This window comes from Typopeltis vanoorti, chromosome 8 (assembly GCF_054136105.1).
Source record: "Typopeltis vanoorti isolate ZY-2024b chromosome 8, IOZ_Tvanoo_1.0, whole genome shotgun sequence".
Taxonomy (NCBI): Eukaryota; Metazoa; Arthropoda; class Arachnida; order Uropygi; family Thelyphonidae; genus Typopeltis; species Typopeltis vanoorti.
This window is the reverse complement of record NC_143556.1, coordinates 23,661,706-23,679,097: the sequence shown is the minus strand read 5'-3', so window position 1 is coordinate 23,679,097 and position 17,392 is coordinate 23,661,706. Positions and strand designations below refer to the sequence as shown.

Here is a 17,392-nt window from a genome sequence, read left to right as displayed (position 1 = left end):
ATGTTGATCATACATAACTGGTAATTAGCTTAAGGAATTAACAACATATATAATGGATATTAATTAAAGAAAACTTTAATGAAATCTTTCGTACTTGAACTTCCGGTTTCACCAGTACAGCCACTCTGGGCTGGCAGACCATGCCTTAGATACCTGCCATAGAATTTCTTGGAAGACAACTAAAACAATACACCACAGCAAGTTCAAGTATGAAAGATTATTCATGGAATCATCAGCAGCTCTAAAAAGCGTTTCAAACCTCAACAAATTTGGGTGCATGAAACTACCCCAAATTTGGGAAGCCTACATTATGAGAACTTCAGCTCAACAGCCAAGACAACCCAATTAGCCAGCTAGGGGGGGGGCACCATTAGGACTTTAGGAACAATATTAGTTTCTTGCCTTCTTCCTCATTTGCTTTTGTTAGTGCCTGTGTGCACATACCATATTTGTATGTTCCTGAAGATGGCAACGTGACGTTGCCGAAATATTGAAGGTAGGTATTCATTAAAGTTCATCATCATCAAATTCCTACCATGTACCCTCAAGGGGTTTACAGGATATGACATTACTACATGAAAAAATTACATCATTACTAACTTCCTATCTACAATTTTCCTCCAAATCAGTCTGTTACTTGTCAAGACTCCAACATTATCAGATCTTATATTTCTATCCTCTAAGGCACTTTGTACCGTATCAATCCACCTATATCTTGATCTTCCTCTGGGTCGTTTTCCTGCCAACCTGGCAGAGAACACTTGTTTTGCTAATCTTTCCTCTCCCATTCTTTTTAAGTGACCATACCATCTGAGATTAGCTCTGCTAACACATTCCTGGATGCTATCAATGTCAAGTTCTTTCCTAATATCCTCATTTTTAATATGATATTGCCATTGATGCCATCTGTTCACGCCTCTAATCTTTCTCAGGACTCTCATATCTGCAGTCTCTAGTCTTTGGTCAAGTGTTTTACTTCTGACCCAGCTCTCAGATCCATAAGTTAAAACTGGTTTGAACACTGGTATACAGCTAATTTAGTGTTCCGACTAATTTCTCTCTTATTCCATATGAATTTATTCAATTGACTTCCCACCATACCAGCTTTGCTGATTCTGTTGTCTATTTCTATATTTAATTTACCATCTTCAGTAAAAATCGTGCCTAAGTAGCTGAAATGTTTTACTTGTTCCACAGGTTCTCAATTCACAACACAGTTGACATTTTCAATGATTCTGCCTATTTTCATTGTCTTTGTCTTTTTATTGCTGACCTTCATACCATATCTATTACAACAGCTATTCAATTTAGTCAGAGAATCTTGTAGACTTGTAGTGGATTTATTTAGAAGTATAACATCATCTGCATAAAGCAAAGAGCTGACATTAACATCTCCAATTTTGATATCAGGTTTAATACCACTTTCCTTCATAATGTGATCCATATAGATAATGAATAACAGAGGGGATAATGTACATCCTTGTCTCACACCAGATTTAACATTAAACCATCTTCCTGTACTTCCTTCAATTCTAACTGCTGACTTACAACTCAAATAAAGACTAAGTATTGCTTGATATAATGCCCCATTGACACCATATAGCTGTAGCGTATTGAATAGCTTCTCTCTTGGCACCTTGTCATATGCCTTTTCCAAATCGACAAAACTTAAATACAGATCTTTGTTATATTCCCATGCTTTCTCGACTATTTGTCGTAAAGTGAAGATCTGATCCTGACAGCCTCTATTTGGCCTGAATCCAGCTTGTTCTTCACCAAGTTTTTCTTCCACAATTCTTCTCAACCGTTTCTCAAGTATACTTGCATAGATCTTGCCAGGAACACTCAGTAGGGAAATACCTCTGTAATTCTCACATTCAGTTTTATTTCCCTTTTTATATATGGGTACTATGAGAGCTCTACTCCAATCATCGGGAATTCGTCCCTCTGTTCAGGCTTTCTGAATTATGCAGTGCAGCCACTGTAAGACTTTCATACCACCATACTTCAGCATTTCTGGTCGAATATCATCTACTCCTGCTGCCTTTCCACATTTCAAGCCATTGATGGCTTTTTCTACTTCAAGTATGGATATGTATTCCTGACTGCATGCCTGGTCAGTGTTTTTTATCACTGTGCTGTCATCACTGCTTGTTTCATTTAGCAGTTTTTCAAAGTATTTACTCCATACTTCAAGGATATCTTTTTCTCCCATTTTCATGTCACCTTTATCATCTCTAACTCCTTTTACAGCACTCTTTCCTCCATTCCTAAGCTTCTTCAACAACCTCCAGAATATTTTCCCACCTTCGTGATATTTATTTTCTATATTCTGTTGTAAATTACCGACCGATTAGCATATCAGGAATCATTGTCAAGGTCTTAGAGAAATTAGTCAAGAAAAGAATACAGGATTGGATAGATGAAAATGGGATATTGTATGGGGGACAACATGGTTTTGTGAAGGGTAGATCATGCCTCAGTAACTTGCTCACGTTTTATAACACAGTGATGGCTGAACTGGATAGGGGTAATGGGTTTACAGTGATACTACTGGACCTTGCCAAGGCCTTTGATAGGATACCACATGGAACCCTAATCAGTAAACTGGAGCAGATGGGTATAGATATAGGGTTGGTGAGATGGATAAGAGGGTGGTTGAAGGAGAGATATCAAAGAGTGGTTTATTCAGGAGTGGAGTCTAAAAGACGTCTTGTGACTAGTGGAGTGCCACAGGGCTCTGTTCTTGGACCACTGCTTTTCAATTTGTTCATCAATCATATTGGAAAGGATCTGAGAGGAAGTGTTCACTTGTTTGCTGATGATGCAAAGTTGGGTAGAGCAATTGTGAGTGCACAAGATGTCAAAATTTTACAGGATGATTTGGATAGTTTGGAGGACTGGGCTAGGAAAAATGGATGTCAATTTAATGTGGCAAAGTGTAAGGTTATGCACTTTGGGGTGAAAGAATAGCAGCAGTATATTGCATAGGTGGAACAGTTCTCCAGGAGATTGATGAGGCCAGGGATTTGGGAGTGTTGGTGGATAGGGAGTTGAAGTTTAGGGGGCACATTGCAAAAGTAACTAAAACAGCTCACCAAATCACTTGGCTTCTGAAAAATACTTTAACATGCAGAGACGAACAAGTTGTTGTTCCTCTGTATCGAGCCTTGATAAGACCCCATCTGGACTTCTGTGCCCAGCTATGGGCACCAGGGTTTCTTCGTGATGGGGAGGAAGTGGAGAGGGTCCAGAGACGAGTGACCAAGATGATAGCAGGTCGTCTGTGGAATGAACCTTATGAGAATAGGTTGAAGATTTGTGGGTTGCAGAAATTGGACGATAGGCGAAGGAGGGGTGATATGATTGAGACATTCAAATTACTGAAGGGTTTTTATAAGATTGATCCAGAAGATATTTTTGAAAATATGACTGGTGGTGGGAGGACTAGGGGCCATGCATGGAAGCTGGGCAAGAGCATGGTTGACAAGGGTGTTAGAGCTAGGTTCTTTACTTGGAGAGTGGTAAATGAGTGGAATAAGCTTCCAGAGTCTGTTGTGGGTGCTACGACCGTGAATGAGTTCAAGGCAGGGTATGATAGATACTGTGTGAATGTTGAATAGTTGTTCTTGACATGATGTTAGGGCCTCCCTCGATGAGTCTGTCGACTCCTTGGAGTTTCCCGGAACAATATAATAATAATAATAATAATAATATTCTTGCAAAAGTCCTCCCATGACTTTTGTTTAGCTAGTTTTACACACTGTTTAGCTTTCTTACATTTGTCTCTGTATTCTGTAAGAGTAAAAGCTGACTTATTTGCCAGGAACTTTTGATATGCTTTCTTCTTTTCCTTCACTGCCTTTTTAAATTTCCTGTGTCCACCAGGGAGTTCTGATTTTTTTTCCTTGCACACAACCTCACCACATGCCTCTCTGGCAGAATCAATCAATGTTTTCTTCAGAGTTTGCCACTGAATCTCCAAGGTTTGATTCCTGTTCTCAAACTCTTTCATTTTCTTTTCAATAATCTTTCTGTATTTTAGTCTACAGTTCACATCTGAGAGCTGCTCAACTTTTATTCGCTTTAAAACTTTCTTACATGTTATTCTTTTCAATATGAAATTCAATTTTATCCTGCTCAAGACTAAATAGTGATCGCTTCCAATTTAAAATCCTCTGTACACTCTGGTGTCCTGCACCAGGTAGAAAACATCACTATTAACAATAACATAGTCAATGAGACTTTTCTTATTCCTCGCCTCTTCTCTCCATGTGAATTTGTGCACATTTTTATGTTGGAACATGGTGTTAGTAATAACCAGTCCATGTCCTGAGCAGAAATCTAACAGATATTTGCCATTATTATTAGCTTTGCTCTTTCCTCCAAATTTTCCCAAAATATTTTTGTATGTCTCACAATCATTTCCTACTCTGCTATTTAGATCCCCAACAAGGACCATCTTTTCCTTTTTCATTGTGTCAGTTGCTTTTTCTAAAGCGTCAAAAAATTCCTCCACTTCTACCTTAGTAGAACCTTCTGTGGGACCATATTCACAAATAAGTCTCATTGTCCAGTTCCCCATTCTCATATTTGCCCACATGACTCTACTTGAGACTGACTGCCATTCAAGAAGATTAGCCTCGTATTTTGTGTTGAATACTATGGCTACTCCTTCTTTTCCTTGATTGTCATTGCCTGAATATAACATTTTGTATTTATTGCTCAGAAAGATCTCACCAGTTTTGGTCTTTTTTGTTTCAGTCACCCCTATTATGTCGATCTGGTACTTATCTAATTCCTCGGCTAGCTCCATTTCTTTGCCATTCAGGCTTCTTACGTTGATAGTACCGATCTTTAACTCTGGTGATGTTGATTTGGGGTTTGTTTTCAGATTTGTTCCAAAATAAAAAATGATGGTACAACATGACAAAAAAAAAAAAAAAAAAATTCATTAAAGTTTGCTTTAATTAATACCAGTTCTATATATTATGTTGATTAGGACTTTTGCAACGTAACTAATCAAGCTGATAGTTCTATGCTTATTGCAATCCATCATTCCTGTAGTCTTGGGAATAGGAATAAAAATAGATCTTCCGAAGTCTTTAGGTATTCTATCCTCCTCCAGACTTCTATTAAAGATGATGGATAGAAGTTTTATTCTTTCCTTTCCCAATTCTTTCAGCAGCTTTCCTTGAATATCATCCACTCCCACAACTTTCCTATCCTTTATTCTTTTAATGGCTGCTTCGGTTTCCCATCCCTTAATTTCTGGGGTATCATCATTTTCTATCTGATCACATTCCAAATTATCTTCATCTCCATAAAGTCCTGTTACATACGTCTTCACTCTTATCATTTTTTTCCAACAAAATCTTTCCTCTTTCATCCTTCAAAGCACCACTTTTTTGTCCTTCTCTTCTTCCCTGAAATCAAGTTCAAGCCTTCATAGACCTTTCTCATATCCTTTGCTGTATCATTTTTCTCTATTTCTTTGCAGACCTGATTGAGCCAGTCTTCCTTTGCCTTTTTAGCCAGAATTTTTACTTGTTTATTGATCTCTTTATATCTGACTTGGGCTTCGTTGTTGTTCTTATTCTTCCATTTTCTTCTTTCGTCCATTTCTTTCTATCACTTCCTCAGTAATTCAGGCTTCCTTCCTCTCCTCACCCAGAAGACGTTTAGCACATTCATTGATTTTCTCTCTTCGATCAGTCCAGATTACTTCTAGAGGTCTATCAATATCAATATTGCTGATCTTATTTTCTAGTTCAGCTTGATATTTCTCTCTGATATATTTTATTTTTAGTCCATCAATTCTTATTTTTCTAGTTGCAATTTCTTTATTTATTTGTTTTAATGTGATTTTTACTTTAACTGTGAGCAGATTATGGTCACTATTGCAGTCTGCTCCCGGATAAGTTTTTGCATTTTTTATTACATTTGTATATCTTGAGTTAATTAGAATGTAATCAATCTGATTTCTCATTTCTTCACCTCTCTGTCCAGGTGCTCTCCAAGTATACAGTCTTCTCTTGTGTTGTTGAACCCAGGTGTTAGTCACTATCAATTTGTATCTTCTACAAAACTCCACCAGTCTGTCTCCCCTTTCATTTCTTTCTCCCAAAACCCCAAGGGCCCACCAAACCATTCTCTCTTCCTTTCCCTATCTTTGCATTCATATCTCCCATTACTATCAGTATATCTCTGTTATTTTGCAAATGTAAACATTCCTCTATTTGTTGATAGATCTCTTTGACTTCATCTGTATGATCTGTTGTAGGCAAGTATACTTGAATTCTAAGGATACTTCTAGGTTTGGCCTTTATTTTCAAAGCAATCACTCTTTCAGATCTCTGCCAATATCGGCTACCCTTTTATCCAGCATTATTCCAACTTAATGTAAATTAAGCCTTGATTTTTATTACATTGTGTATGGATCCTAAGCATTTGTGAAACTTCTTTAAATTTTCTTGTAAAACAGTTATTATCAATATCACAATTTTGTTTGTTGTCAGAGTACTTGATAGCCAGTAGTGGGTGTGTGAAATGACAGGCCTGATTTATGCTCTTCTTTTTTCGACATCTTTTATGTGTTCAGACATGCAGATCTCTCCTGACCTTCCTGTCTAGCCTACTTAACAAATGCCACAAGAGCAACGAATCTCATAGATGCCTGGTTTTTTCATGAAGTGATGTGGAGATGTGGTCTGCTTTCATCAGAAATTTAACTGCCACGGACCTAGGATATAGCACATGTGATACCACAGAACATGATAGCAACAACTAGGAATGTTCCAACAGACATACAGTAATGAATTTTTCATTTGTGTTCTGATTTATCAATTACTGTATTTTTCGCCTTATAAGATGCAGCATTGTATTGGACACATAACGTTTTTCATGTCGAATTTTTGGAAAAAACTATTCTTTCTGGTATAAGACACATGAATTATGCATCAAATATTTCATGTAAATATTATTTTTTAAAATTTTAAATTTAAATACATGTATTATCCACCAGGAAGTCCCAACCACACTTTCTTTATCCATAACTTCATTCTTTCCTCATCATCTATCCTTTTGAATGAATATTAATGTAAATGCCTTTGGAAAGTTTTTCTTTGGCCATTGTTTTTCTTTTAAAAATTAAAAAAGATAGCAATTTTGTTTTGTCCACACAGCACGACAAAACAACAGTATAGTAGGTTTTTTCGTGACCAAAATTGATCCATTATTCAAGTTTTTAATTCATTTTCAATTTCTGGCCAATTTGCTGGTTTTCTGCAGAGATTGTGTTTTTTAGAATTTGCTTCTATTAATTGTTGCTCTTGTTTTCTCCCAAGTTCGTACCATTTTTTTTCTGTAAGCAGAGGCCCAAAGTGCACTTTGCTGCCCTATTACCATTCTTTTGTGTGTACTCACTCACACTATGCTTAAACACGCAGTTGTGTAGCTATGTCTGTGCTTTGTAGAATCCATGCATTATAAAAAAAAATTTAAATATAATAATGTATTGATTACTAGTTTAAATGCATGATCATTATTCACTGTACAACTATTCAGACTGATTACACATTATTGAAAAGTGATGATGCACCATAAGATGCACGTTTATACGACGCATTCAGCTTATAGGACGCATCCTAATTTTCAGATAAATTTTAGGCAGAAAAAAGCATGTCTTATAAGGCAAAAAATATGGTATATTTAACAGTTGTGAAGTTATCAAAAACATCTAATATGTGTAATTTATTGTTAATAGGCTTTTGTTGCTTAAAACGTTTAATGTACTAATATCCCTGATGATGTAAGTCTTATGACGTATGAAATTTGTTGGATTGTAATTGCTTATTTGTAATAAACTCCTTATTTATATTATAATATGGTCTCAATACCGAAAACTTGAAACAGAATTGCTTAACCACAGAAACCTATGCACTAATTGTTGCTAAATATAGCACAAAGATGTGTCTATACTGTATTTAGTGATACAATAAAACTAAGTTTTTCTTGCTTCTGCAGTATAGTGTGTTTTGAGGATAGAATGTTTTTCATTATATAGGAACATTTTCATTTCCAGTCTTCGAAAACAGCAGACATAGTGAGTAACGATTCATCTTTTCCTGAATAAAATGAATCTCTCTATTATAAGAAGTGGACTGCTTCCTATGAATGCCATCAAAATACTAGAAGGTTCAAAATGTGTATTATTCATAAGGTAAAAAGAAAAAAAAACAGTTACGTAATGAATGTAGGACTTGTGAATGGGTGGATAACTCTGATAACGATAGGAAATTATGTATACATCATCATCAAATTGCTGACATGTACCCTCAGGGAGTGTATAGGATATCATTATAGTATCATCATCATCAAATTCTTGCCATGTACCCTCAAGGAGCGTACAGGATATGATAGTAATACATTAGAAATATATATACATTAGCACAAGAATAATGTTTAATTTGCAAATATTTCGGTCTGAATATTACAGACCATCTTCAGTGGCTACATAGGAATAGTTTTAAAAAACAAAGTTGAATACGAACAATTGAACATTCACACATAGAATGAGCCTCGTGATGTCATATAGCTAAGTATTAGAAAAACCTTTTTAAAACTATTCTTATGTAGCCACTGAAGATGGTCTGTAATATTCAGACTGAAATATTTGGCAAATTAAACATTATTCTTGTGCTAACGTGTATATATTTCTAATCGTTATGTCACAAGTATCGTTAAAAAATCAAACATAGTACTACATGAAAAATTTACATCATTACTAACTTCCTATCTACAATTTTCCTGCAAATCAATCTATTAACTGTTAAGGCTTCACCATCATCAGATCTTATATTTCTATCTTCTAAGGCACTTTTAACTGTATCAATCCACCTATATCTTGGTCTTCCTCTGGGTCGTTTTCCTACCAACCTGGCAGAGAACAGTTGTTTTGCTAATCTTTTCTCGCCATTCTGTTTAAGTGACCATACCATCTGAGATTAGCTCTGCTAACGCATTCCTGGATGCTGACAATGTCAAGTTCTTTCCTAATATTCTCGATTTTAACACATTCGCTGCCACGCTACTCAGTCATAGTTTGTTCCCGCACGCCAAGCGCTTTTTGCATCTTCAAGGTCACTACGAGTAATCTCGTAGCCGGCTTATCAGACAGAATTTTGTTTCATACGCCAACTACGAGTAATCTCGTATCACTCCCATCTTCAAGGTCACTACGAGTAATCTCATAGCCAGCTTATCAGATCGAATTTTGTTTCATATGCCAACTACGAGTAATCACTTCCATCTATATGTTACATGTGCTGACGCCAGTGTTTATTGCGTCTAGTTTAGTTTCTAGTCTCTAAGAACCTTCAATTTCGCCATGACCAGTAAAAGAAAACTTACTGATATAGAAGTAGAAGCTTATGCTAATATGAGCGATGATGAATTTCATGAAATATTTGGTTCCAATTCCGAAGATGATCCTACAGACGACTCTAGCGGCGACTCCGATGATGAAGAAACTTTTGAAGATGAAGTTAGCAACCAGCCAAATACATCAACTTATTGGGAAAATTCAGAAGAGTCCCCACAATTTGACTTTGTTGAAACTGCAGGTTTTAAAATTGACACTGGAAATTTCAGTATCAAAAGGTTAGTTGAACTTTTCTTTTCTGAAGATTTTCTCCCAATTTTAGTAGAACAAACCAATTTATATGCTTTACAAAATATTGAGGAAAGACGAGCACAGTTCAAAAAAAGTCGAAGAATTTCTAACTGGAAAGCAACAGACATACCTGAAATGAAATTATTTCTTGGACTTTTACTTCATATGGGTCCTTGTAATTTACCGTCTATTGAGCATTATTGGAGTACAAATCAACTTTACAATTTGCCATTTTGGCGCTCTAAAATGAGCCGAAATCGATTTCAAATTTTATTGCATCATTTGCATTTCGCAGATAATTCCCAAGCAGCTAATGATAAATTGCACAAATTAAGACCAGTCCTAGATCATTTTAATAGTGTAATGTGAAATTGCTACACACCAGACAGAAACTTATGTATTGATGAGTCAATGGTGTTGTGGCGCGGTAGACTGGCATTTCGGCAATACATAAAAAACAAAAAATATAAATATGGCATGAAATTCTATGAACTGTGCAAAGCAAATGGATTGGTGATAAAAATAAAAATTTATACAGGAAAATCTGAATCGTCTTTAGCGAAAATGGGTCACGCATATGATGTTGTATTCCACTTGATGGAAGAATATTTAGACAGGAGTTATGTATTGCATATGGACAATTTTTATAATTCTGTAGCTCTAACAGAATCGCTTACCAACAGAAAAACGTATGTGTGTGGAACGCTGAGAAATAATAGGAAAAACAATCCACCAGATATTATTCAAAAGAAACAAAGAAAGGGGAATTTGTCTGGCAAAGAAGAGGTCCTGTTGTAGTCAGCAAATGGAAGGATAAGAGGGAAATCCTTTCCATTTCAAATATGCACAAATTTGAAATGGTTAAAGCGCAAAATCGGAATGGTAAATTTCAGTTAAAACCTAATATCGTTAGGGATTATAATTTGGGTATGTCAGGCACCAATCTTTCTGATCAAATGCTTTCATACTATTCCACCTTACGAAAGACAATTAGATGGCCAAAGAAATTGGCAATACGCATTTTTGAGGTATACATTCAAAATGCGCATAAATTTTATAACATGATTACTGGAAATGCAATGTCTGCATTAAAATTTAGAGATCAATTTATCTCAATTTTTGTTGGGATAGATGAACTTACAGCATCAGAGAATATCAGGAGGAATTGGGATTTTCATTATTTGGAAATTTTACCACCAACAGAAAAAAAGAATCACCTGACAAAGCCATGCCGTGTCTGTACAAGAAACAAACGTAGACGCGAAACACGTTATTATGGTCCTGTTTGCCAGGAAAAACCATCATTGTGCGTGGAAAATTGTTTTAAAATGTACCATTCTTAATTTGAATAAATTGTTTTTTTTTTATTTTACTGAGTGCTTTTTTATTTCATTGATTGGTTTTTATTTTCATTGATTTTACTAGTTTAAAATTGATTTACAAATTACGTGTTATACTACGGATTAACTCGCCCTTGGCATACGAGGTTGGTAATCGACATACGAGTATACTCATAGTTGGCTTGTGAAGCTCATATATGAATGAGTATACTCGTAGTTGGCATCTGAGACACATACACAATATACTATATTTTAGTTGAAATTATTTCTCTTCTACCAAGCCCCCCCACACATGCTCTCCGCTTTATTCAGAGTCCAAGGGTCCAAATTAAGGTAATTATACAAAGGGATAACTCGTGTTTGGCATAGGAGGTCGGAAAATCGACATACGAGCATACTCGTAGTTGGCTTGTGAAGCTCATATACGAACTACGAGTATACTTGTAGTTGGCAGCGAACGTGTTAATATGATATTGCCATTGATGCCATCTGTTCATGCCTCTAATCTTAAAGCTTTATTGCTTTAATTTTCTTGTAACATTTTTAGTAAATATTTACTAATCAATCTTTTGCTGACCTGGAATAATTGCAGCAGTTCTGTTAATAATATATTCTGATGCAGTTATTTCAGTGATGACCCAGTTTTCATGTTTGCTCTTCTTGTGCTTCTCATTTTCAATATTTCAGTATTACCAAAAAATGACTCCAATCTCTAAAACAGTATTTGTACTGTTTCATTAAATCTAATAGCTCTAATGAAAATAGTACAAATTTTTCATATTGAAATTATTGGAACATCATCAATGTGAACAAACAAAAACACAGAATAATTAACAATCAGTTAACTATTGACATAATTAACCGATTATTGTTATTTACCTTATATTTTTGTTTCTTTGAATTGCTTGTTTGTTCTACACACTGATGATCTGGTAATTTCAACAAATATTTGTGGTGCTTTCATTAAAGTTATTTACTGTGTTTAAACGTTTTGCTTTCTTGATGATTGTTATTCCAGAGTATCATTAATGATTATGATTTATAACATTTTCAGTATTGTTTATTTAAGTGAATAAAATTATAGACACTCTCACCGATTCTTTTTATGGATCAATGTTGATTTTCAGGCTTCATGGTAAAATTGGGGCAACTTACGAGTCAGCTTCAACTCGAAAGTTCTTACATGGTAGAACAGAGACTATCCGGTCAGCTTCAGTTGAAGCATTAGACTTCTGTCAACATATGATGGACCCTTCTACTCCTCCTCATGTTAAAGCAGCTGCTTTAAGGACAGCAGTAGATGCCCACAAAGATTATACTGTGCAGGTAACATATTAACCATAATCATGAAAAAAAGATTCACTATAATTCTTATGCTACTTTTTTTTTTTTTTTTTATATTGATTGGAAAACAGGAAACATTGAAAAATTGAATGGAGTTCACACATTTAAATGGGAACAATCTAAAAAAAAAATTAATTAGAGATGATGAAAAATATAAATTTGGAAATAAAATTAACATAGAGGCATCAACAGAAAAGAAGTGGAACTACAGAATAACTGGAGAAGTACCAAGTCAACATAATTAGTGTTTCTGAAACAAAGAAGGCAAAAAAAATAGGTGAGATTCTTCTAAATGACAAATATGAGATGTTATATTCAAGCAATAATGGTAAGGGAAAGGAAGGAGTAGATATAGTATTCAACACTAAACATGAAGATAATTTTAAATAGCAGACAATATCAAGTATGTGTGATATGTTCAAATATCAAAATAAAGAATTGGACAATGAGACTTTTTTGTGCTTATTGGTCCCACAGAATCTTAGAGAAGGCAGTTGACAAATAAAAACTTAGTCGTTCTTGGAGATCTAAACAGCAAAGCAGGAAATGAATACCATACAGAAATGGATGCTTTGGTAAAATTCGAAAATAACAGCAGATTTAATAGTAATGGTAGGTATCTGCTAGATATTTTGTTTAGGACGTGGACTAGCATTAGCAACATACCATTTTTCAACATAAAATGTGGTGAACCAATTCAGATGGAGAGAAGACACAAGAAATAAATCATTGCTGATAGCAATATGTTACTTCAGTAAAAGAGTATACAGGGAATTTGAAGTAGGAAGTGATCACTATTTAGGTTTGAGCAAAATAAAACTGAAAACTAAATTCAGTATGCATATTGAATAGCACTTTCATAATGCAATAAGAAGGATGATGGGGAATTGTACCCCTTGGTTAGAAAAGATGTGAGTTTGATTCTCATCATGATAAAAGGAATGTTTATATGGGCAGTTTCAATTGAAGGTGAGTTAGCCAATCATATACAGAGATAGCAGGATTTTCTCTCCAGAAATTCTCGTTTTTCATCCCACACACAGGCAATTTACAAAAAAAATACTACTTATGGCTATAGATGACACTGCAGATAGTTGATGAATTGTGGGATTGTGTGTAGAGAGACTTGAATAATGCCCTCTTCCTATAATGAGGCCTTTGAGATATCATGTAATAATAATAATCATATGGAGAAGAAAAGTGTGTAAGAAAGTTTCCAAAAGAATTGGTTAAGTAGCTTTTGGAGGTGATCTGTAAACTCGAAGAGAGGTATATAAATATTTAAATGCATGGATAGGCTTATGTGTTCATCAGACATGTTGTAATAGATTTAACTGTATTGATATGAACACAGACACAGATGGATAAGAAAATAACTATTTATTAACTTAGAAGCTAAAATATTTCGCTGGTATTATATCCAGCATCTTCAGAGCACACAACACAAAGTTTCTTACAAATGCAAGACAACCACAATCCGGTGTAACAGTGGGGCTAGTATAAGTAATTGCAGCGTGCAACACAAGACTAAAGGCCTAATAGGGTGCCATCTAGGTTAAAAAAAAAAAAAAATAGTTCAAAGTTGCGAAATAGTAGTCCAAATAATAGTCTTAGAAAGTTTGAAAAAAATAAAATAAAAGTAATAAATATTAATTTGGTCTTAGGATGACTGTCTCCCAAATCTTTGGTTGATTTATACAGCCATACTTGTTAAGGTTTGGAGTATGTTTTAAGGCTTCTGTTGATTCCAGGAACAACCTCTCTGACTTATAGATGCTTCTGTGCATTACTTTTGTTTTTTTTCAGTTGATCCTGTGTGCTGGGGTATCCAAAGCATGGTCTGCCGACCCGACTTGCCATAGCGAAAGTGTTGGATATATTTTTTGTGTTCAGTGAGGCAGATGTCCACAGTTCTTCCTTTCTGTTCATAGTAGGCTTGATGGCAAGAACAGACACTTCATAGACTCCTGGATGTGATAAAGGAATGCATTTGTCCTTAGGCGAACGGATGAAAGTTGCTAATTTCACATAAGGTTTAAATACGGTGCGCAGTTGGTGTTTGTTAAGCACCCTCGATATCTTTTCAGATGTGCCTTTAATGTATGGGATGTGATAGTTTTGTTGTAGTCTTCTGTGGTAGATAGAGGGGATTTCTGGGTAGCATTTAGTATGTTATCTATCTTATGGGGATTATAACCATTGGTTAAGAAGGTGTGACATAAGTGAGAAAGTTCAGCAGTGAGAGCAATGTCATTGGAACAGATTGCTCTAGCTCTATGGGTTAGTGTTTTTAAGATACCATATTGTTGAGAAGGGCGATGGTGTGATTGTTTGTGTAAGTATCTCCCTGTATGTGTGGGTTTTCTATAAACCGAAAATGATAAGGAACCTTCTGGAAGACGTGTGATCAGTGTGTCCAGGAAGGGCAGGCAGTCATTGGCTTCTAGTTCCATTGTAAAGTGGATTTTAGAGTGCTGGCTATTTAGATGCACTAAAAATGTATTCAATGTATCTGGGCCATGTGGCCAAATAGCAAACACATCATTAACATAGCATAGCCAGAGATTAGGTTTGAGAGTGGCTGTGTTGATAGCTAGTTTTTCCAGATGTTCTATGTAGAAGTTGCTGGGGGGGGGGGGAACCCATAGCTGTCCCATCTAATTGTTTGTATATTTTCCCTTTCCATGTAAAATAACTTGCCTGTACTGTGAATTTAAATAGCTGAAATATATCTGGGGGAAATTGTGAATATAGTAAGTTAAGTGTTTCATTCAATGGTACGTTAGTGAATAATGAGGTGATATCAAAACTCACCATTAGGTCTGAACTATTTAAGGTGTGGTTTTCTAAAATACTTTTTTAGGTGGGTAGAATTTTTAACAAAAGAGGGAGAATTGTTTGTGTAAGTGGTTAGTAATGTGACTAAATGTTTAGCTAGTTTATATGTAGGACTGTTTATACTATCTACAATAGGATGCAAAGGTGTACCTTGTTTGTGTATTTTAGGAACACCATATATTCTGGGTGTTTTTACATGCAAGGATTTGAGTTTTTTGACAATTTCTTTTGGCCAGGAAGTGACTTTGTTCAGTAACTTGCACATCTTATTCTTTTGTGAGTTGGTGGGATCTCGATCTATGATTTGATATGTAGACCGGTCTTGGAGCAGTGCATGCATATTGCTTTCATATTCTGTTGTATCCATTACAACAGTGGCGTTTCCTTTGTCTGATTTGGTTATTGTAATGTAGTTATTATTGCGTAGTTCTTTTAGAGCTATTATTTCTTTACATGGGATATTATTTTTGGGAGGCTTAGAATGGATTAGGATATTGGCCATGTCTAACCTAATATTATTGGCTATAGCTAGTGGTATATCCCGTGTTCAACAGAGGCCATTATTTTGGCTTTAGGAACTTCTTTAGGAGTAATGGCAAAATTGTGTCTACGACTTAATGCACTCATGGTCTCTTTGGATAAGGTTGTCAATGATAGGTTCACAACGACGCCATCTTGATGAAATTGCGGCCGCTGCGTAACATTGCGTTGCTGGAGGATTTCAAATTTTTTCCAGTGTCAGTTTTTAACTTTAGCAAATTCTTTATTGGCTGGATATAATACCAGCAAAATATTTTAGCTTCTAAGTTAATAAATAATTATTTTCTTATCCATCTGTGTTCATATCAATATCGTTAAATCTATTATAACATATATAAATATTGTTCAAGAAAAATGAGAGTTTCAACAGAAGAATCAAAACTTGGAGATGCAATAGCTAAACAAAATGCATGGGAAGGCTTTGGTAAGCAGATAGAAAATAAATATTGGGAGGATAGAAAAATGTTCTGGAGGCTAATAAAAGAAAATACTTAGATGGAAGAAAAAGTACTGCAAAAGGAATCAGAGATGATAAAGGTGACGTATATAAAGATATCTGGAGTAAATACCTTTTCTTAGTTGCAAAATGTGAAAAAAAAAAGTAGTAGTAGAACAATGGTAGAAAATATTCAAAAGCAGCATAATCAGGAGTAGAGTACCTAGCAGTATCAGAGATAGAAAAAAGCCAACAAAAACCTCAAACGTGAAAAGGCAGCTGGAGTTAGTAGTGATGTTCAACCAGAAATGTTTTAATATCATCATCATCATCAAATTACTGACATATACTGTCAGGTTTCTCGTGGAAAGACTTAGATGTTGGTTATACATTCTTACTAAATAGCTTAAGGAAATTACAACGTACAATAGAATGTACATTAAAATAAATTTTAATACTCTTCCAATATTTCGGCAACGTCACATTGCCATTATCACAGGAACTTAAATACAAGACACGTGCACGCAAGCACAACACACAGTAAATGAGGAACAAAGCAGGAAGCTATTGTCAATAGCTTCCTGCTTTGTGACGCTGCCGAAATATTGGAAGTGTATTAAAATTTATTTTAATGTATATTCTATTGTACGTTGTAATTTTCTTAAGCTATTTAGTAAGGAAATATATTGTCAGGGAGGTCATTATCATAATGCTTTATGGATATAGACCTCATTGATCTGTTTCAGTCTCATTATCCATTTAATATTCTCTTTTGATGTCTACCCAGCCTTCTCTTTCCAATTAGTTCATATTTTATTAATTGTTTAGCAGTCGGGTGTTAGCCATTCAGTTTCCATGTTCTATCCAAGTTTGTTTGTATTGGTTTAGTTTTTCTTCTATTGATTTTATTTTTAGTTCTTTTAAAATATCTTTGTTCCTTTTTTGTCTAATAATGTGTATTTTGCAGTTCGTCTCATGAATCTCATTTCACTTCTTATTTTTGTTTATCTTATTTGTTTATTACCCAAATTTTGCTAACATAGATTTTTACTACTGTCAGGGAGGTGTACAAGATATTATAATAGGACTACATAAAAAAGTTACATCATTACTAACTTTCTACAACAATTTTCCTCCACATCATGTGTTCTCTCAAGATTTCAATATTACAGATATTATATTTCTATCTTCTGAAGAACTTGTCTATGGCATCAATCACCC

At 35.0% G+C, this 17,392-nt stretch overlaps 1 protein-coding gene across 2 annotated transcripts in view; it reads left to right on the top strand.

The window, feature by feature from the left end:
• The window catches only part of LOC150103851 (carnitine O-acetyltransferase-like), a 323,106-nt gene that overhangs the window by 242,404 nt on the left and 63,310 nt on the right, over positions 1 to 17,392 (top strand). For both annotated transcript variants that reach the window (XR_016548716.1, XM_090397151.1), the window contains exon 12: positions 12,141 to 12,339. Coding sequence is in view for 1 of the 2 variants with exons in the window: in XM_090397151.1 (XP_090253277.1) it covers positions 12,141 to 12,339 (199 nt within the window). In the remaining variant the exon portion in view is untranslated. The remainder of the gene's footprint in view (positions 1 to 12,140; positions 12,340 to 17,392) is intronic.